General features: G+C 38.0%; 1 protein-coding gene across 1 annotated transcript; it reads right to left on the bottom strand.

The window, feature by feature from the left end:
• Window positions 1-278: 278 nt before the first annotated feature.
• PM20D2 (peptidase M20 domain containing 2) lies at window positions 279-21,276 on the bottom strand. Its single transcript, XM_045499012.1, has 7 exons — window positions 20,487-21,276; window positions 18,246-18,394; window positions 11,310-11,452; window positions 9,853-10,007; window positions 7,384-7,519; window positions 6,248-6,355; window positions 279-6,035 (listed from the first exon to the last, which is right to left on the bottom strand). Exons 1-7 carry the CDS (start codon window positions 20,940-20,942, stop codon window positions 5,881-5,883), a joined length of 1,302 nt encoding a protein of 433 aa, XP_045354968.1. The 5' UTR covers window positions 20,943-21,276; the 3' UTR covers window positions 279-5,880.
• Window positions 21,277-22,100: the final 824 nt, after the last annotated feature.

The following is a 22,100-nucleotide window of genomic DNA, read 5'->3' as shown; positions in this document are numbered from 1 at the left end:
CAACAGTCGGATGCTTAACTGACTGAGCCACCCAGGCGCCCCTAGTTTTTTACCTTAGGTAAACTCCATACCACACGTGGGGCTTGAATTCTCAACCCTGAGACCAAGAGTTGCAGGCTGTACTGAGTCAGCCAAGTGCCCCAACATTTATCATTTAAAAACAAGTCATCACCTGTAAAACTGAGGAAGAGAATAATGTATCACGATTTATTTGGGTAACTACTTTAACTTCATGTATTTTATTTCTCTGTATATACACTGAAAAAACCACAAGATGATGGCTATTAAACATATTTGTTATCACTTTAGATTTTTTTCATACACACTTTCGTATGTACATATTGAAATTACAAAAACTACTATCACCTGATGGTAGTAGAGACTGCTGATTTGAAAATATTAACTTGATACATATCAAAATGCATCATCCTCAACTACACCAATGAACTGCAAAATGCCTGATGTAAAAAAGATAAAGTAATTTATCATAACTTATAGTCTTATAAAGCATTGCTAGCACAAAGATACCGGATTTTACAATGAACATTTATTTTTGATAGTTTCAAGGCTAGTATGCTATGTAGGACATTTTCCAGAAGACTAAAGAGATGCTTCAGGTAAAAACTAAGAAACGTATAAAAAACAACTATCAGAAAGGTTTAAAAAAAAAAAAAAGTACTAGGTAATCATTCTTTTTTAAAAAAGACTTTTAATATCAATTTCTTCTATCCAAACAAACTGACACAACTCAGGTATTTTTATTTATTTATTTACTTTTTTTTTTTTTTTTTTTTTTGACTCAGGTATTTTTTTCCTCAAAAATTTCCAAGATAGTAGCTTTCGGATGATTTCCTTTCAGATGAAGTAAATCTTATGAGGACTCACCACCAACCACTAGTTTTTTCAGGCATAAGTTTATTCTTCTTACCACCCTGTGCTTAGAAGTAGGCAGTCCTTGGGGCGCTGGGTGGCTCAGTCGGTTAAGCGGCCGACTTCAGCTCAGGTCATGATCTCGCAGTCCGTGAGTTCGAGCCCCGCGTCGGGCTCTGTGCTGACAGCTCAGAGCCTGGAGCCTGTTTCCGATTCTGTGTCTCCCTCTCTCTGACCCTCCCCCGTTCATGCTCTGTCTCTCTCCGTTTCAAAAATAAATAAACGTTAAAAAAAAAAAAAAAAAAAAAAAGAAGTAGGCAGTCCTCAAGAAATGTTCACTGAACTCAACTGCTGAAATTATAACAGTTAAAATATCAACATAACATATCAACAAATAAATAGGCCTTTGGAAGACTGGGAAATCAAAACACTTTCAGTTTATACACTTTCATAAACACATGAAAATGTTCTAGTTTATGCTAAATGCCCCAGCCCTTTTGGGTGCTATACAAAGAAGCAATTAAAAGGATAAATTTCCTTAGTTCATAAAATATGAAAAGCAGTCCAAAAAGAGACAAGCTAAATATTAGCTATACTCAGTCCTATTATATGGTATATAGCAACTTAGTAATTAATAGTACCACATAATTGTTTTATTCACATTCTGTAGTCAGGCCTGCTTTTAAAGTTAAGTCACTGAAAACATTTTCAGTCTGTAATTAAATTCAAATCATCAAATTGGCTTCTACCTTTTAAAGTCTGTTAATTTAACAAAGATAGCTAAAAGTTAATATTGGAGAAAAAGACTTTCATTTCAGGATACAAGCAATGAAAGATCATTAAAAAGGCACGTAATAGGGGTGCCTGGGTGGCTTAGTTGGTTAAGCATCCGACTTCGGCTCAGGTCATGATCTCACGGTCTGTGAGTTTCCTCAAAAACAAGACACGAAGTTATAAATTTTAAAAAGTCCTATTCATTTGTTAACCTCCTAAAACCAAGCAATCCTCTTTTATGTATAAAGAGCTCAATATAACCCTTCCTTATCTAAAAGTGACACTGTTCGCCTGTAACCTAGTGCTTCCTTGTTTATCTTCCAAAATCTCTGGAGATTTAATGCATCCTGTGAGAACCAACCAACCATGGTAATTTAAGCCAAGTACAAACGTTTATGAAAATTCAGCACTGTTACTTAGGAAACGTGCCACTGAAGTAGGAGGGTATAGAAAGAGCTTAGTTCCAAAAGGAAAATCTATGTTACGAAGGAAGCAATCTCCTAAATTCAAATGGCATAATGAATACTGGTGATAACTGGTTCCTCTGGAATGAGATTTTGACTTCGGCCTTTATGTATGTATTTATTTATACTTTTTAGTGTAATGTGGCTCAACTCACTGGTATATAAAAAACAGAAAGGGATTTAAAGAATCTGAATTATACTAAATACTATTAAAGTAAAATAATATAAAATGTCAAGGTAAGATCTAGGACTAAAAAAAAAAAAAACCCGAAACACCAGGGGTACCTGGGTGGCTCAGTCAGTTAAGCATCCAACACTTGATTTCAGCTCAGGTCATGAACTCACGGTTCATGGGTTTGAGCCCCATGTCAGGCTCTGTGCTGTCACAGAGCCTGCTTGGGATTCTCTCTCTCAAAATAAATAAACTTTATAAACAACAACAACAACAAACACCATCCTTCTGGATAGACTCTAGAGAATCAGTTCTCAACCTCTTCTGATGTGATAAATCCATGACATGTTCCAATGAATAAATCTGTATTCTGATCAGAGTTTTCAAAAATTGGAAGGAAAATACAGTATTACAGACACTCAGATGGGACGCAAATCTCAGTGGCACATCAGCATTAGTTCCACACTGTGGCTTATGGCAGATAGTGCTGGTGCAGACTATACCTTCACCCCAGCTGCAACACCACACCTCGTTCTCGTTCTCTCATGCGAGAACACTTATCAGAGTGCAAGTGAATCAGTAACGGGATCGCTAACCTGAAATTTTCTCTAATTTGTTTTTAAAAAGTAAATCAATCACAAACAAAACACAAAATACTTTGTATGAATAACAATGAACTTGGGACACTTCACAAGAAACAAGAGAATATTAGTGTGTTGGTTTACCTGTTAACAATCACTGTTCTAGAAAGTTATCGTGGCTTTAGAAGATAAAACTGTGCTCCTTAGAGTACAAGTCTTATAAAAGGAATTTAAAACCTGTAGTTGGGAAATTTATTAAGTTGATAATGAGGAAACTAATTCCATCCATATAAACCGGTGATCTTGGATATACCCAAGTCTCAGCCTGAAGCCTCTGCTGATCCGTCTCTCGTCTGTAATAGCGCTATTTGCAGTTACAAATAATCAGACAAAGCATGTCGTGAAGATCCAGTTCTAAAAGCTGATGTGAAGAGCTGGAAGGCTGGCTTGCATAGAGGAGTCTTAAGGCACTGGGGTAGCTGTATCTTAGAGCGAAGTAAATGCTAAAAGAAACAAACTTCTGAAGTTCCAGAACTCCAAACGAAGACAAACTGCCCACGCATTACAGCGGTCAGCGCCAGGGCACTGCCATCTAAACACTTTTCTCCATGTTTTCAATTCAAAGGCTGGAAGTTTTATCTTAGGAGAAGATTTGATGATATGATGGAAGTCAAAGACAAACATTCTATTTTACTGTTACACAGGACAAAGACTGGCAAACTTTTTAAAGTAAAGGGCCATTTTGTCGCAATGGAACTGGAGAGTGTTATGCTAAGTGAAATAAGTCACACAGAGAAAGACAGATACCATATGTTTTCATGAGAAACTTAACAGAAGACCATGGGGGAGGGGAAGGAAAAAAAAAAAAGAGAGGGAGGGAGGCAAACCATAAGAGACTCTTCAAAACTGAGAACAAACTGAGGGCTGATAGGGGGTGGGAGGGAGGGGAGGGTGGGTGATGGGTATTGAGGAGGGCACCTGTTGGGATGAGCACTGGGTGTTGTATGGAAACCAATTTGACAATAAACTTCGTATATTGAAAAAAAAAATAAGTAAAATAAAGGGCCAGGTAGTAAATATTTTAAGTTTTAGAGGTCACATGATCTGGTCTTGGTCTCTGATGCTTTTTTTCCCCCTAAGATCCCTTAAAAATGTAAGGATTGGGGTGCCTGAGTGGCTCAGGTGGTTGAGCGTCCAACTTCAGCTCAGGTCATGATCTCATGGCTCTTGAGTTCAAGCCCCGCATCAGGCTCTGTGCTGACAGCTCAGAACCAGGGGCTTGCTTCAGATTCTGTGTCCCTCTCTCACTCTCCCCATTCCCACTGGTGCTCTGTCTCTCTCCCTCTCAAGAATAAACAAATATTAAAAAAAAAAAAAAAAAAGGTAAGGATTACTTTTAGCATGCTGGCCATATACAATCAGGTGCTTACCAAATGAGGCCATAGCTTGTAGTCCCTTGATATAGAAGAAAAGCAATTCTCAACTACTAACTGTCTCCAAAATTACACCTGTCTTTTTTTTCAATTTTAAATAATCTCAGATTGAACAGGAACTTAGAGGTTCAAAGCACTGTAGGGATAAGTGATCTAACTTTCCAAGTGGGGACCTCAAGGCTCCTGGCCCTGAGTGACTTGCTTGTGGCAGAAGAGGCCAAACGCTTACTTTCCTCTTCCCCCTATGTTTTTGGAATACACTCAACTTTGAGGAGTTCCTTTAAAACAAAGTACACTAGAGGTTTACTATATTCACAGCTTAAAGGATTTGTTTTACCGGGTACTTTTTTCACATTCTTTTACCATGTTCAAGAAACTCACACTAAGAACCAAGAAAAACTTAGAATACTTTTAAATTAATATTGAGAGAGCATGGGGCCTAAGAAGGCTTAGAATTCTGTCCCTTAAACTCAGTAAACTGGACAGGCTGACTTCTGAGCAGAAGTCTGAATAGGGCTGCTGGGTAGAGGTGACCAGTTACATGACGCTGACACTCAAAGCAAATGGACATTGCTCCTTTCTCAGTAAGTCCCTCTAGAATATGCTACCAAGCAAACACTTCACAGGAAAAGTCTAACCCTATCTGTCTATATGTTTTCCTAATACAGAAATACAGAATTAGGAATAGCACTTTAATGCCACTTCTCAGAGTTAATTATGTAAAAAAAAAAAAAAAAAAACATATTCATTTTCCTTCAAATGGTAAAACTGAAGCTTATTCTTCGTACTGAACTTCTAGTTGTTTCCCACAGCATTTCTGATTAAAATCCTGCTTTTACTATCAATGAAAAGATTCTCTAAGTCAACATAGATATAATCAGATGTTCAAAATGAACTTTTTCTAAATTTAGAACCTGAATTTTAAACTATTTTAAAACTATATAAAATTATTTTACCATCCTATACCAAAAAAAAAAAGAAAGAAGGAAAGAAAGAAAAAAATCTTTCATGGATCAATTCTAAAGTTTGAAATCCCCTGATCTTTTAAAATATAGCTCCACAGCATATGAATTTATAAAATATTATCACTGATAAGCCATGGATCATCCAGATTAAGAAATGCCATCGCAAAAGAAATGGAAAAAGAAAAAGAAATGCCATTACAGGGGTGCCCAGCTAGCTCAGACAGAGGAGCGTGCAACTCTTAATCTTGTGGCTTTGTGAGTTTGAGCCCCATGTTGGATGTAGAGATTACTTAAAAATCTTAAAAAAAAAAAAAAAAGAAAAGAAAAGAAAAGAAAAGAAAAGAAATGCCATTACGTATCAGCTCAAACTCAACAACCACATGAGATCAAGAGTTGAACACTCCTCTGAATGAGCCAGCCAGGCACCCCTGAAATTTTTCATTTTAGATATGAGGTAATGTGTTTTCTCCGCATCATGGATCATGGCCTCCCTCTTCAGGTAAGAGGAATTTGATTCCCTTAAGACTAAAAATTAAGCATGCCCTCCTCCATTATTAAAAAAGATTCAAGAAAAAAATCAGTACTTCTTAATGATCCATAAGTGGCTCCTAGGTCTTCCGTTTATTCTACTGTATTTAAAAACTCTTCTTCCTGAAGTTGCAATTTAAAGTCCTCTTTGATTCTCTCCAGCAACTCCGGTTTAAAAATAACATCCAACGCAGTCATTGCCAGAGCTTTGGCCGTACGCAAAGTGTAGAACTGAGCTTCTTGTGACCCTAAAAGGTGGAGAAAATAAATGAAGAAACCTCCCTATTTATGATAAATTTATACACTGGTTTTCAGGTTAGCTCTCGATATCTAAATTGCCTCTTGAAATGCCCACCACAATACAGTATTTTCTGAGGTAAAGTTAGCTAATGAAAAAACATGGAGCTATTACCACAAAAAGAGAACATATGCCCACACATTCACTTCTAATAACACATACCTGCAGCTTCAGTATATTGTTCTGTATGATTCAAGGCATTAGATCCAATGTAAAAATATGGATGAATCCCAGGAACCACAAAAGTAACATTTCCAAAATCAGTAGATCCTTAGAAAAGTAAGACAATCCATGGGTTTCTAATTGTTAGTCTAATAGATGCCAGACTGTACTTATCCAATCTCTATAGCACCAGACATGATTTGCCACTCCTTTCCTTCTAGAAATTCTCTACTCCTTTGGCTTCCATGACTTGACTTCGCCTGATTGTCTGGCCTTTTCTCTGGTCACTATCTGTCTCCTCTAAATTGCTTCCTTTACCTGTCTCCTAAGTGCTGGCAATCACCAGCACACCAAATACTACTCCTGTGTTTTTAATTACTTTTCAGATATTGCCAACTCCTACATCTCCAACCTAGGCATCATTTGGGGGTTCCACAGGCTACTGAACAGTTCCCCTTAGAAATCCTGTACGTACTCAAACTTAACATACTAATAATATATACCAACATAGCATACCCCAACCTGCTTTCTCTTGAACTCCTTATCTCAGTAAATGACATCAACATCCCATTTCTATGGCCAAGTCCTTTTGAGCCCACTTCATCAGCATTTATTGTTATATTTTAGGAGATACATCTCTAACATGGAAACATATTAGAAATGATCCTTTTAAAAAGGAAAAACTCTAAAATAGTCCCCAATATAATTATTTAAATTCTAAGTTGTTTACTAAACAACTAGTAGTAAACAACCATAATAATTACTCCTCAGCAACTGGCATGCTTCCTTATAACTACTTGCTAGCCTGCTTACTGAGGACTGACAATGAATTAAAATTCTACTTCTCCTTTAAGTAGCTTACTTTAAAATTAGAACTAAGCGAATTTAAACACTAGAACTATTTAGAATACAAAGGAAATAGTACGCTATTTCTACAAACAAATCTGCTCATTTAACACTTTACATTCACTGAAGAGTTCTTTAGTTTCGTTCCCCTAACCATTAAGTTTGTGAAAAATATTGTTAAGAGCAATACCTCCCTACCTCCAAAGCTGTCAAACAAAACCCTCTAACCAAAGATGGTATTTTCCTTCCTCAAACAGTGCAATATAGTATATATGAAAGAACCTGATTACCTGAAGGGCCATTCAACATTGCATCTTCTGAAATAAATTCTATTCCCAGTTTTTTTCCATTTTCAATATAAGCTTTCCATAGGCTCTTATTGGGAAGAACATTGTAATAATCATGTGCTCCACCTTTAATTTCTACCTAAAAAAAATCGTAAGACAAATTCTGAAATAAAAAACTCAAATTCACTATCTAATTTTCAAATCAGCAAGAGGTTTAAGAGGGTACATTTTCCCTTACAGATATAAATTCTCTTAAATATTTTACCTTAAAAAAATCGGTAATAAGACTTCCCTCAGGCCCTATCCCCTTCATGTTACATATGCACCAAACAACATGATGTCACCTCACTCTCCCAGCCAGTAAGTCTCAACTTTGGTAACTTATATAGGGTGTGGGGGAAGCCCAGGAATCTCCATTTTAACCAGGACCCCCAAGTAATTCTGATGCAGGTGGTCCAAAGAGCAGACACTGAGGAACACTGCTCTAGACTGCAGCCTCTTAAAGAAAAAAATTAAGCTTTACTCATATTCAAAATATAAGCCAACATTGACACCAATAACTGGTCCAAAAGATATAAAGGTACCTAGGAGAGACAGGTTTATGATGAAGAAGGGTTGGCTACGGTCCTCATTTATTATTTATTTATTTTTAAAAGTAATCTCTACACCCAACGTGGGGCTCGAACTCACAACCCTGAGATCAAGAGTTGCATGCTCTACCGACTGAGCCACCTGGAACCCCATGTCCTCATTTATTAACTTCAGCGTTTCAGTGTGTCAAGAATTATAAGCAGTTTATAGGTACACAGTTAAGAGGATTTATAGATTTAGTTTTGATTAAATCAAAATGGATAATAGTTCCACAAACTAAAGGCAATAGCCATAACGTTAGTAAAAGTCAATTATAAAATGGCAAGGCTGACATTTCTTCTACTCTTAGCAACATCTAAGCTAGAAATAATGACAACCGGGGCACCTAGGTGACTCATTTGGTTGAGTCTGACTCAAAATAAACTTAAAAAAAGAGAAAGAAAGAAAGAAAGAAAGAAAGAACGAAAGAACATACTTATAATATATAATAGTCATTCATGTATTACAAGTCAGCCAAAATATAAAAAGTTATTAAGAGACTATTTAAAATATAGATTAAAATCCAGTAACAATGAACCTTATCCTAAGGGAATATTATGCCTTGAGATTCGGAGTTAACGGTAATAGTTCATGTGTTTATTCTATCAATATTTATATTTATAATTATAAATAAGGGATGAAGGATTGGCTCCGTAGCTCAGGGGTTAGAACACTGGTCTCACGGGGCACCTGGGTGGCGCAGTCGGTTGAGCGTCCGACTTCAGCCAGGTCACGATCTCGCGGTCCGTGAGTTTGAGCCCCGCGTCGGGCTCTGGGCTGATGGCTCAGAGCCTGGAGCCTGTTTCCGATTCTGTGTCTCCCTCTCTCTCTGCCCCTCCCCCGTTCATGCTCTGTCTCTCTCTGTCCCAAAAATAAATAAACGTTGAAAAAAAAAAAAAAAAAAAAGAACACTGGTCTCATAAATAAGGGACAAAGGATTAATTTTTCACTCTCTGGACACTTACCATATATGCTGAGAATCACTAATACTGTGAGACACTATTACTATGTGAACAAATCACTATTACTATGTGAACAAATCATACATCTGAGAGCAGAAACAAATAAGTTGTAAGTATGAGGTCTAGGCCCTAACTCTTAACAAATATTCTCTCATTTAATTTTCACAAGAACATAAAGTATATTATTATCTCCCTTTTTCAAGAGAAAATGGAGGCCCAAAGTTATTAAATGGTGTTTTCTAAAGTTACCAAATCAGTAGGCTGAGAGGCACAGACCCAGATCCTGTCTCTCCCACTAGACTACAACTTCTGCCCAGGAAAAGACTGATGTAATTCTGAAACTTCTCGTTCTGCTGTATACCCTACGTGACTGGCACAGAAACGTCACTGACTTTATAGTTTAAATGAACAACATTTCTTCACTAACTTCTGCATCTATTTTAACTTTCATTCCAGCAAGCCATAAGTATTTATATCGTTACTGCACATATCTAATAATTTCACCCGAAACAGCTTTTGCTGATTTTGCCATAAAGTTCCCTTTATAGGAACTATACTGAGCAATTCTGAAAACACAACTGCCAATAAGGAAGGCTATATCTTGCAAAAAGGCAGGGAACTCAGCATTATCAAGAATTATTCTAATTACAGTGCAATAAGATGACTATAGTCCTTTCTATGTGGGCACTGAGTAAAACAAGTATGAATTAAAGACTTTCATATCACCCATTCACTCAACTGATCTTACATACTCTAAACATTGCCAGATGAAAAAGGGGCAAGTTAGGTTCTAATCTAATTTGATAATACTCTAACTTAACTCCAGCCCATATAGATATACCTCTGATTATAACTTATATTAACTCTTAAAAGTTCTTACTGTACACCCAGTAGCCAAAGCTGCAGCTCTGAAGCAATCTTCTGCCTTTTTGGTCAAAACTGGAAGTTCTTTCATTGAGGGTGCACGGAAGTAATAGATTAATTCAGAATAAGACGGAATGATATTGGGTTTTACACCACCACTTTTTATTATGCCTAGAAAAAGAACCAAATTACTGAAATTGAGCTTGGAGACCATTTCTTTAAGTTTAAATACACCCATAGAATTTTCAATATGTACATGAAGAAAAACAATTTCAATTTATTAGCTTCACAGATATACCAATCAATGATTTTTGATGTGCTGTACAAAATTTTTTTCTTTCTTTTTTTTTTTTTTTTTTTTGTACAAAAGTTTCTATACATAGGGTAATGCCTTCTGGCTAAGAGATAAAAAATTGTCTATCCATACTTAATTCTAAGGAATTTAACGATGTTGAGAAATTATGTTGCATGATTATAAAGAAACTCTTAGAAACTTTTATAACAATCTTAAGACTTCTGAAAGAGTTTATTTCAGTATGCTTAATAAAGTAGTAATAGTTGTACACTTTGATAAACTTTTGACTTAAAAGAAAAAAATGGCACAAGGTTCTATAATTATCCTCGTATTTCCAGATTCCTATGAATATTTTCAATGGTATTTAGCTCTGGGAACATAATTTTTATACCAGCAAGAAACCGATGCAGGTCAAAGATCACTAAGTGCTATTAACTGTCAAAACAAATACATTTATTTGGAACTACACTGAGAGGAAAGATTTATCCATTCAAAATAATAACTGAAATAGATACACAAAATCTAAATTTATTTGATCTGCTTTAAAAATTATTAATTATTTTTACATATTTCTCTTAGAAAAACTAAGGTAGGACATTGGTCAAAGTGCAATTACAAACTAATTTAAGGCTATAACAAAATCAGGTAAAAAATAGATATTAAAGTATAACAGTTTCCCAAATCATAAGAAAATAACTAAAAAATAAATTCACACCTTTAAGATCATACTTTATTACTGTAGTTACATTAAGGTGATACACATAATTTAAAAAGATGTTACTCATTTTATCAGCACTTGAGAAAATAAAACCAGTAACCATAACTTTTTTAAATTGAAAAAATGATTTGTTACCATTAAAAAACAGTGAGGATAACTGGAAAATCAAGATCCAACTTTCAAATACCCACAGAAAACATGTACATCCTTACATAAAACATTATCTCTAATACTCAAAATGACCATTCCATTTATACATAAATACTTTAACTGTTTTCTTAGCCAACACATACAAACATCCTAGTATCCTGTCACATGAATTTTGGAAACTGTTTAAAAAGTTTGGAATATTCATATAAAGTATATAAAATGTTTACAATTTTTAAAAATCAAATGTTAATAACATGGCACTGAAATATATTAAGCACCATCCATTACACAACATACTTGACATTCGTACCATGAACTCTCCAGGTTGGTTTCATTTGCTGTCTCAACACAGACAGATTGTTGTAGGCGAGAACGGCAGCATCTAATGCATTTACTCCTTCCCAGGGATATGCAGCAGCATGAGATGCTTTTCCATAGTATTTCACAATCACACTAGGAAACAAAACATCATTTGGAATTACTCTTTTCAAAGTCACTAAAGAAAATCCAGGTACCGTAATTAGAATTACCCAACAAGTATTCAGAATTAAGTCACACTGCTGGAATTTTTATTTGCAAATCATTTGTAGAAATAACACAGCAATTTATATACCTTAGTTGTAGTTTACTATTATGTAATACAGTGACTGGCACAAAGAAAGCATTCCAAAAAAGAGAAAAAAAAAAGAGAGAGAAAGAGAGAATTTTGTTCAACCAACCCCCAATAGAAATTTAATTTGTACACAACTCAATTCAAACAAACATGCAATTCTGTATTAGGCACTGGAATTACAAAAAGAGGGCTCCTGTCTCCTTCTACACTGCATCGTAATAACTCTATATAAAAGGTCTGCAAAACTCAGATAATTCTGTCTTAAGTGGGGGAGGGCAGGTGAAGGAAAACAGAAATAGGTGACAATCTGAAATGAATTAAGACAACCTCTGAATACCAGATTACACTCACAATACCCTAAGATATTCTAGCATTAAGTCAGTTGTTCCTGACCAACATTTTATTAGTGTTCCAAAACACCTGCATCACTAATATCTCAAAATTTTATCAGTTATTGTTACTGCACTTCCAAATAGTTCTCATACCGTGCTCGCTTCGGCAGCACATATACCAAATAGTTCTCATACCAATTTAACTACTCAGACACAATAAAAAATAAGGGTTAAAGAAAGGATTGCATATTAAATAGTTATTTATAAAGATGACTTGTATAGGCAACACTTTTTAAGCCTAAGTAATAGTACCCACATTTAAATTACCAAAAAGCTATTCTAGACTTATTTTTTTTTTAACGAACTAGATTCAAGAATCCTTGGCATGCTCATACTCCTTGATGAATTCAAAACATTCTGCTGGCAAAATAAAAACAAGTTAAAAGCATCCAAATATATTTTTAAGATTTTAGGATATTTGTTAGTTCCTTGATATATATCTTATCACCATCACCTTGAAACTGGAATTTTAACAAAACTGGTGATAAATATAAAATGGAAGAGGATGACCTTTATGAAAATGGCTCTAGCACCATTTCTTTCAGGGTTCAAATCTAAGTATAATTAACATACAACAAACTATAGGAAAATAAGTGTTAATGGTTATTTTTTTCAGCATTAGTATTTTAAGTGTATTTTAAATCATTTTAGAGAGCATATTTTACTTTTTATTTATTTTACTAATTTAAATTCATGTTAATTAACATACAGTGTAGTATTAGTTTCAGGAGCAGAATTTAGTGATTTATCACTTACATACAACACCCAGTACTCATCACAAGTGCCCTCCTTAAGGCCCATCACCCATTTAGCCCATCCCCCCAACCCCCCTCCCCTCCAGTAGCCCTCAGTTTGTTCTCTGTATTTAAGAGTCTCTTATGGTTTGTCTCCCTCTAAGAGTAAAGTATATTGCAATTCAGGCCTATCTCAAGAAGCAAGAAAGGTCCCAAATACACAATCTAACCTCACACCTAAAGGCGCTAGAAAAGGAACAGCAAATAAAACACAAAGCCAGCTGGAGGGAAATAAGAAAGATTAGAGCAGAAAAAACAATATAGAAGCAAACAAACAACAAACAAAAAAACCAGTAGTACAGATCAATGAAACTAAGAGCTGGTTCTTTGAAAGAATAAATAAAACTGATAAACTCCTGGCCAGCTTTATCATAAAAGAAAAAGGAAAGGACCCAAATAAATAAAATCACAAATGAAAGAGGAGAGATCACAATCAACACCACAAAAATACAATTATAAGAAATACTATGAAAAATTGTATGCCAACAAACTGGGCAATCTGGAAGAAATGGACGAATTCCTAGAAACTCACACACTACCAAAACTGAAACAGGAAGAAATGGGAAATTTGAACAGGCCCATAACCAGCAAAGAAATTGAATCAGTTATCAAAAATCTCCCAACAAACAAGAATGCTGGCCCAGATGGCTTCCCAGGGGAATTCTACCAGACATTTAAAGAAAAGTTAACACCTATTCTTCTCAAAATGTTCCAAAAAACAGAAATGGAAGAAAAGTTTCCAAACTCATTCTATGAAGACAGCATTACCTTGATTCCAAAACCAAAGATCCCCCTAAGAAGAATTATAGGCCAACATCCCTGATGAACCCAGATGCAAAAATTCTCAACAAGATCTAGCAAACCAAATTCAACAGTACATTAAAACAATTATTTATCATGATCAAGTGGGATTTATTCCTGGGCTGCAGGGCCTGTTCAATATTTGCAAATCAATCAACGTGATATGCCACATTAATAAAAGAAAGAATAAGAACCATATGATCCTCTCAATAGATGCAAAAAAAAAAAAAAAAAAGCATTTGACAAAATACAGCATCCTTTCTTGATAAAAACCCTCAAGAAAGGGATAGAGTGAACATATCTTGACACCATAAAGGCCATATAAGAAAGATCCACAGCTAATATCATCCTCAATGGGGAAAAACTGAAAGCTTTCCCCCTAAGGTCAGGAACATGACAGGATGTCCACTCTCACTACTGTTATTTGACACAGTACTGGAAGTCCTAGCCTCAGCAACCAGACAACAAAAAAAAATAAAAGGCATCCAAATTGGCAAAGAAGTCAAACTTTCACTCTTCACAGATGACATGATCCTCTACGTGGAAAACCCGAAAGACTCCACCAAAAAACTGCTAGAACGGATACATGAATTCAGCAAAGTTGCAGGATATAAAATCAACATACAGAAACCGGTTGCATTTCTGTATGTCAATAATGAAGCAGCATGAAGAGAAATCAGGGAATGAATCCCATCTACAATTCTACAAAAAACCATAACATACCTAAGAATAAACCTAACCAAAGAGGTAGAAGATCTGTATGCTGAAAAACTATAGAAAGCTTATGAAAGAAATTGAAGAAGACACGAAGAAATGGAAAAGACAACATTCTATGCCCGTGGACTTGAAGAACAAATGCTAAAATGTTGATACTACCCAAAGCAATCTGCACGTGCAATGCAATCCCTATTAAAATAACACCAGCATTCTTCACAGAGCTAGAACAATCCTAAAATTTGTATAGAACCAGAATAGACCCTGAATAGCCAAAGTAATGTTGAAAAAGAAAATCAAAGCTGGAGGCATCACAATTCCGGACTTCAAGCTGTTTTACACAAAGCTGTAATCATCAAGACAGTATGGTACTGGCATGAAAACAGGCACATAATCAATGGAACAGAATAGAAAACCCAGATATGGATCCACAAACGTATGACCAACTAATTTCTGACAAAGTAAGCAAGAATATCCAATGAGAAAAAGACAGTTTCTCTAGCAAATGGTGCTGGGAAAACTGGACAGTGACATGCAGAAGAATGAACCTGGACCACTTTCTTACACCATTCACAAAAATAAACTCAAAATCGATGAAAGACCCACATGTAAGATGGGAAACCATCAAACTCCTCGAGGAGAAAACATGCAACAACTTCTTTGACCCTGGCCGCAGCAACTTCTTACTTGACAGGTCTCTGGAGGCAAGGAAAACAAAAGCAAAAATGAACTATTGGGACTTCATCAAGATAAAAGCCTTCTGCACAGCAAAGGAAACAATCAACAAAACTGAAAGGCAATGGACAAAATGGGAGAAGACATTTGTAAATGACATATCAGATAAAGGGTTAGTATCCAAAATCTGTTAAAAAAGCTTATCAAACTCAACACCCAAAAAATAAATAATCCAGTGAAGAAATAGGCAAAAGACAGGAATAGACACTTTTCCTAAGAAGACATCCAGATACTAAAAGACACCTGAAAAGATACTCTACATCACTCATCATCAAGGAAATACAAATCAAAACCACAATGAAATACTACTTTGCACCTGTCAGAATGGCTAGGAAAAAACAGACATTGGTGAGAATGCAAAAAAAGGGGAACATTTTTGCACTGTTGGTGGGAATGCAAACTGTACAGCCACTCTGAAGAACGTATGGAGGTTCCTCAAAAAATTAAAAATAGGGGCTGCTGGGTGGCTCAGTTAAGCATCTAACTTCTGCTCAGGTCATGATCTCACGGTTTGTGAGTTCAAGCCCCTCATCAGGCTCTGTGCTGACACCTCAGAGCCTGAAGCCTGCTTCAGATTCGGTGTCTCCTCTCCCTGCCCCTCCCCCACTCGTGCTCTGTATCTCTCAAAAATAAATAAAACATTAAAGAAATTTTTTTGAATTAAAAATAGAACTACCCTATAGCGCAGCAACTGCACTATTAGGTGTTTACCCAAATGATACAAAATGATGATTCAAAGCACCCCAATGTTTACAGCAGTGCTATCAACAATAGGCAAAGTATGGAATATTACCTGGCAATCAAAAAGAATAAAACCTTGCCATTTGCAACAACGTGAATAGAACTAGAATGTATTATGCTAAGCGAAATAAGTCAGTCAAAGACAAATATATGATTTCACTCATGTGGAATTTAAGAAACAAAACAGATGAACATAGGAAAAGGAAAGGAAAAATAAGACAAAAAGCGTATTTTAAACAAATTGACGGGGGGGTGCCTGGGTGGCTCAGTCCACTGAGTATCCATGATCTCACAGTTAGTGGGATTGAGTCCTGCTTCAGGCTCTGTGCTGAGTGTGGAGCCTGCTTGGGATTATTCTCTCTCTCTGCCCCTACCCTGCACATGCACCCACTGGTACTCTCTCTCTCTCTGTCTCTCAAAATAAATAAATAAACTTAAAAAAATCAAAAGGAAGAGCCAGACCAACAATATATTTAGCAGAATATTTAAGGGGGAAAAAAGAATCCTCCCTTAAAATTCAATTTATATATGTATCTATTTAGGTTTACAACTATGCTCAAAAAGTCCTGGAAGGGGGCGCCTGGGTGGCTCAGTTGGTTAAGCGTCCGACTTCAGCTCAGGTCACAATCTCGCAGTCCGTGAGTTTGAGCCCCGCGTCAGGCTCTGGGCTGATGGCTCGGAGCCTGGAGCCTGTTTCAGATTCTGTGTCTCCCTCTCTCTGACCCTCCCCTGTTCATGCTCTGTCTCTCTCTGTCTCAAAAATAAATAAAACGTTTAAAAAAAAAAAAAAGTCCTGGAAGGATATATGCCTCTCAAGAAGGGACAAGATGCAGGAGGGGTGGTCAATATGAACATAGTGTTTTATCTTACTTATTGTTGGAGATTTTTAGGATGAAAAGATCATAATGTTTTCAAAAATTAGTTTGTATTCTTGTTCCCTTTTCCATCTTAACAGATGGCCAATGAAAACTCTAAGAAGCCAGAGACTAAGAAAAGGCCTGAGGCCAACTGGGCTGATGGATCAAGGCCAAGAAGCCCAACTCGAAGTCCTAGAAGGCTAACGGGCTGGTAAGCCTACAGCTGCAGGCCTCTTCTAGCCAGAGGCCTTGGCAGAGACTTCTAACCTCTAAGATCCTCTGCAGGTGTTCCAGTATGCACTACCCCCAAAACCAAAGTTGAAAGATTCTTCCTGCTGCCACAGTATCAACTCTTGGTGATAAGAAGGAAGATTAAAATGGTCATCCTGTGAAAACAAGGCCTGGGGTCATTCTGAGCTGGAAGATACGTGAGTAGCACCTAGAAGCGCAGATGCAATGGTTTTATCACTCCCTAGTTCCCACAGAGGAGAACATGTAGTTTTCCCGAAGCAGATCAACAGTGGCTCCCGGAGACTGGCCCGGTGACTGGCCCATTAACTACTGTGACTGAAACTTCTGGTGTGCAAACTTCAATCCACTTCAGCGATCCAAAAAAGTGAGCTCTTCCACATAGAGGAAAATAAATAAAATGTTTCGGCACCGGACAAATCAGAAGAGTACAGATGCAAATTCCACTAAAATCCACAGCTAGTTTCTGTCTTTTCTCTCAGAAATATAATTTACCCTCTTTGCAAAGAATTCAAATTACAAGAAGTAAACTAGAGAAGTGTGTTTTCTTCCCAAGTCTAATAAAGCTGCCTCTTTTTTTTTTTTTTTAATGTTTATTTATTTTTGAGAGAGAGAGACAGAGCATGAGCAGGGGAAAGACAAAGAGTGAGAGAGGGAGCCATATATTCTGAAGTAGGCTCTGGGCTCTGAGCTGTCAGCACAGAGCCTGACGTGGGGCTCGAACCCACTAGCTGTGAGATCATGACCTGAACCAAAGTCAGATGCTCAACCGACTGAGCCACCCAGGCGCCCCTAATAAAGCTGCCTCTTACAAATCTATTCAGTTGCAAAGACAACCCATGTCAAAGGATAGATGTTTTCTAGAAACCTAATTGCTCTCAGATAGTTCAGAATAGAATACGAGCGTCAACATATTCTGTTTGCTAGTCTTAATGCGTTTTAGGCACTATTTTTTTAGTGTTTATTTATTTTGAGAGAGAGTGTGCACGTACACAGGGGAGGGGCAGAGAGAATCCCAAGCAGGGTCCACACTCAGCATGGAGCCTGATGCGCAGCTCAGTGTCACGACCATGAGATCATGACCTGAGCCAAAATCAAGAGTCAGGACACTTAACCGACTCAGCCACCCAGGTGCCCCATGCACTAGGTTAATAGTCCAATTACAAACACCATCTCAAATAGAAGAGGCTTACCAAATGTTATTCAATGGAAATCAAGTAAGGCATCACATCATCATTTTTCAACTTACTTTTTCAATATATAAGTACCGGGTTTTAGTCTCCAGTTAGGACACAGAAATATCTTAATAGTCATTTCCACTAAGGAGTTTATTTCAACTTGATTACTCACTCATGTTCAGCCACATCAGGTAAATAAGCAGCATTCTCTTGGGATGGGTGGGCCATAAAAACAACATCAAGATTTTTAAAAGCCCCTGCTTCAATTAAATCAATTTTGCCACCACCATCTTCTTCTGCAGGCGTTCCCAGGACAACTACCTAGAAGGATATACCTGTGTCAGAGCAAAACAACAACAACAAAATCCTCGCAGGAAAATATCAAACAGGTTCCCTTGCATAGGTATTCACAACCTACATTAAAGTCCTTGAACTATGGAGAGAGGTGTTGTTCTCTAACACTTAAATAATGCAGTGGGCATAAATCTACGGTGCTAAGTTAACTACACATTTAAATTTACAGTGTTATACCAATTTGGCACAAAGTATGCACTAAAGCTACACCAGGAAACTTTTCCTAATTTTATAACTCAATTTTATATAACTAAAGGCAAAGATGAAAAAAGATAAATACTATATGCTGAATTAATTCCTCAAAATTCTTTAGGACTTATTTCTTAAAGCTTCTTCTTGACTAAGTCTTTTAGTAATGTATATAATTATTCATAAACACTTTACTGGTTAGGAACGTTCCAGTTGCTTATTAGTTATCCCCACAACAACCCTGTGAGGTAGGTGAGCAGTATATGTCATCATTTCAGGGATGTCAGAGATGGTGGTTTTGAGGCATGGAGTGAAGTGTTTTGTCCCAGGACACACTGCAAGTCTCCAGGCAGAGCAAGGATTAGATGTTCTGATCCTCAGACCTGAACTCTTGATTCCTTACTGAGCTAACTCATTAAAAGATCTTAACTCATTAAACCTTTATAAAGAACATTAAATAAACCTTAACACCACAGTTAGAAACAGCCGACTATTACACAAACTTACTAATTCGATTCCACCAGTTCAACCAGGCAGATTTACTGGTCACCAAACACCTAATTAAACAAAAGAGAACTTTACAGAATAAACATTTTACTTTGATATTTAAGCTTAACTTCTTCAAACAATTTTTAAAAGCAAAGAAAAATTATAAACAACTAATAAATACACTTTCAAGATCATATACAGGAATACAATGAAACAAATTGGAAAAAGTCTTGGCTTGTTAAGGGAATCAACATAAATTCCATTTTAAGAGAGGACTGATAACTTTGCTAAAACTGTGCATTACCATTCAAAGGTGTACATTTCCCAAAGTCGAGCCTTCTTTGGAAGTTACAAAGCACTCGAACTCATAATTGAACCTGCTTTCTACTCTGAACCCTTGACTCCTTAAATTTGATGACTTCAAGTTAAATCTTGCTGACGTCTCTGAATCTTTCATAAGTCTAGTTAAAATTAAATCTCTCCGTGTTTCATGCAATAGCAAAGGACCCGCCCCCCCAAAACAAAAACCTACCCAGATGCAAAAAACAAGCCGCCAGAAGCAGAAATGAGAAGGCAGCTAAAGAGAAAAAGCTACAAAAGATGGAACTGTTAAGATAAAAGAGAAAAGTTACTGACATTGGGGAAAAAATGGGCTATAGAATATGAAAATAAAACATCAGCCTTGCCCTTATCAAGCCAAATGTTGATGATTGAATTAGCTCGCAGAATGAAGAATACCATCTGAAAAAACACAGTAACACGAGATTAAACTTGGCCTACAACAAGCATAAATGACATTTCCCCACTTAAAGGAGAAATTTCTTAATATCATGAAATAAATATTAAAACTTAAGGATGAACTCATCTATGTAGTATTCATTCACTTCTCCAATTTTTGAGGGAAGGTTTGGTAGTTGCAATGACTGAAAAATTCCTATCCAAATACCAACGATTCGAATCACAACAGCTCCTATGACTGCCACAAACAAAAGAGGTTTTGGAGCCTAATAAAGAGGGGCTGGAGGTTTCCCTACAATAACTATTTCTTCCAGAGATTGCACAACCTCGTCAGCAAATCGCAGTTAATTCTGTTACCAAAAATAAATCACAACGAAAACCAGGCTTGGTCCTAAGTTCTTTCCTTAGGGCCAGTCTACTCAATCGTTTACAACTACAGAAGAGGAAACAAAAATCTGCAAAAAGTCGCTGGGTCGGCACCTCAAGCACTACTGACTTTGATCCAGGAGTTCTGCCTTCTGGCAAAAGCGAGGCCGGGACTCCGAGGGGGCAGGTGCGCACGGGAAGCGCCGGGTCCCGCCGTCCCCGGGTACGACCCGGTCTGGGCAGGCGATGAAAATCCCGCGCCAGGACCCCACCTCACCTTCACCGGCGGAGGCGGCCCGGGGAGCCCCTCCAGGGCCCCCTTCACGCCCAGCGCGGCCGCCGCCCCGACCTCGGCGATCAGGTTGTGGCCGCAGGCGTGCCCGATGCCGGGCAGCGCGTCGTATTCGCAGAGGAAGCCCAGCTGCAGCGGGCGCCGCGCCGCAAGGACCCCCAGCGGCTCCCACTCTGCGCGGAAGGCCGTGGCCAGCTGGTAGTGCGGCTGCACTGCCCAAGAGGCAGCTGGAGGCTCGCGCTCGAAGAAGCGCGTCAGCACGCCGTGGGCCCGGTGCTCCTCGTAGGCCAGCTCGGGCTCGCTCCAGATCGCGCGGCTCAGGGCCCCCAGGCGCTCGGCCGCCTCGTCAATGCGCTCCGCGGCGCGCAGCTTCAGCAGCTCCAGCTGGGAGACGCCGCTGCAAGCGCCCCCCTCCAAGGGCCGCTCCTCTCCCGGTCTCATCGCGCCTGCAGCCGGTGACCCACGAACACTCCGCTCCACTGCCCGCTCGGTAGCTGCCTTTTAACTGCACACCCGCTGCAGTGCCCGCGCCCGGCGTCCGCTAGAATCCGGGAGGGGCCCACAGCGCAGCTCCCGGGGGGAACAGTCCCGGGGCCCCGCCTCCAGCGCCTCTCCGGGTACAAGCTTCCCACCTCATTTGGCTGGCAAGTGCTCCGCCCCGGGCCGGGAGCGCTGGGAAGAGAGGTGTTCTGGGGCTTTCATCTCCTTGGCTGTGCTTAAGACTGAATTGTTTTCAACTCATTATTACTTTTCTGTTGTTGCTTGTTTCCCACAGCAGCAGAATGAGAACGGCTTTATTGGTTAGTTGGCATCAGAGAGAGACCAAGTGGAACATAGTCCTTGAAAAACGCCACTCCCCTTTCTAAAATAGCAATTTAAAGTTATACAAGGTTTTTAGTTCCTACAACTAGATGTCAATGTAAATGCTATACAAAGAACACTGGTCTATAGATTCTATACTCTTAAAGTGTTCAGTACTGCCCTCACTTTCTTTTTGAGGTTGCTGTGTTATCTAAAAGTTGCAACTACTCTGTATAGTTTTCTCATAAGGACACTTACTAGAGTATAGTATGGACTGGATATGTAATTAGCAAGTATAGTCTATTTGGGTAGATAAGAACTAAGAATTTAAAAATGAAGGTTTGTTTAAAGCCCAAACGCAAGGGTTAATAAAAAGACTTATGGTCGTCAATATTCATACCATTTTGTTGACTTGGGTTTTTGATTTGAACATAGTAACAGCTATGAAGGACAACATATGACCAGTTTCGTTTGTAATTGATGCTGAACTCATGATGTGTGCAGCTGCTGTGCACAATATCACCGGGTTTTAAATTACCCAGTGAAGAAATTCAAGATACCGTACTCTTGTTTGCCTCCAGAATGAAACCCAAAGTCTGAAGGAAAAACAAACTGTTGTTGATATTCTAAGGTGTTCTGCATCTTGAAAGCTTCCATCAGCTTTTCAGGCACTTCCACCTCTTCCCTTAATTTGTCACAATTTGGTTAAATGGGACACAATATATTCATATAATTAGAGAAGTGCATTTTTTTGAAAGTAAGTCAACTGGAAGCTGCCTACGTGAAGACTCTACTACT

Source organism: Leopardus geoffroyi, chromosome B2 (genome assembly GCF_018350155.1).
Source record: "Leopardus geoffroyi isolate Oge1 chromosome B2, O.geoffroyi_Oge1_pat1.0, whole genome shotgun sequence".
NCBI classification, from domain to species: domain Eukaryota; kingdom Metazoa; phylum Chordata; class Mammalia; order Carnivora; family Felidae; genus Leopardus; species Leopardus geoffroyi.
The sequence above is the reverse complement of the archived record's forward strand: the minus strand, read 5'-3'. Positions and strand labels throughout refer to the sequence as shown.

What these genes read in the sequence shown, in the direction of transcription:
- PM20D2 (XM_045499012.1), bottom strand. Translation starts at nt 20,942, where the DNA reads ATGAGACCGGGAGAGGAGCGGCCCTTGGAGGGGGGCGCTTGCAGCGGC. An exon ending in ACCAACCTGGAGAGTTCATG is followed by an intron (nt 10,008 to 11,309) that starts GTACGAATGTCA and finishes TTCTTTTTCTAG; the next exon opens with GCATAATAAAAAGTGGTGGT. An exon ending in CTTTGGCTACTGGGTGTACA is followed by an intron (nt 7,520 to 9,852) that starts GTAAGAACTTTT and finishes GATTTTTTTTAG; the next exon opens with GTAGAAATTAAAGGTGGAGC.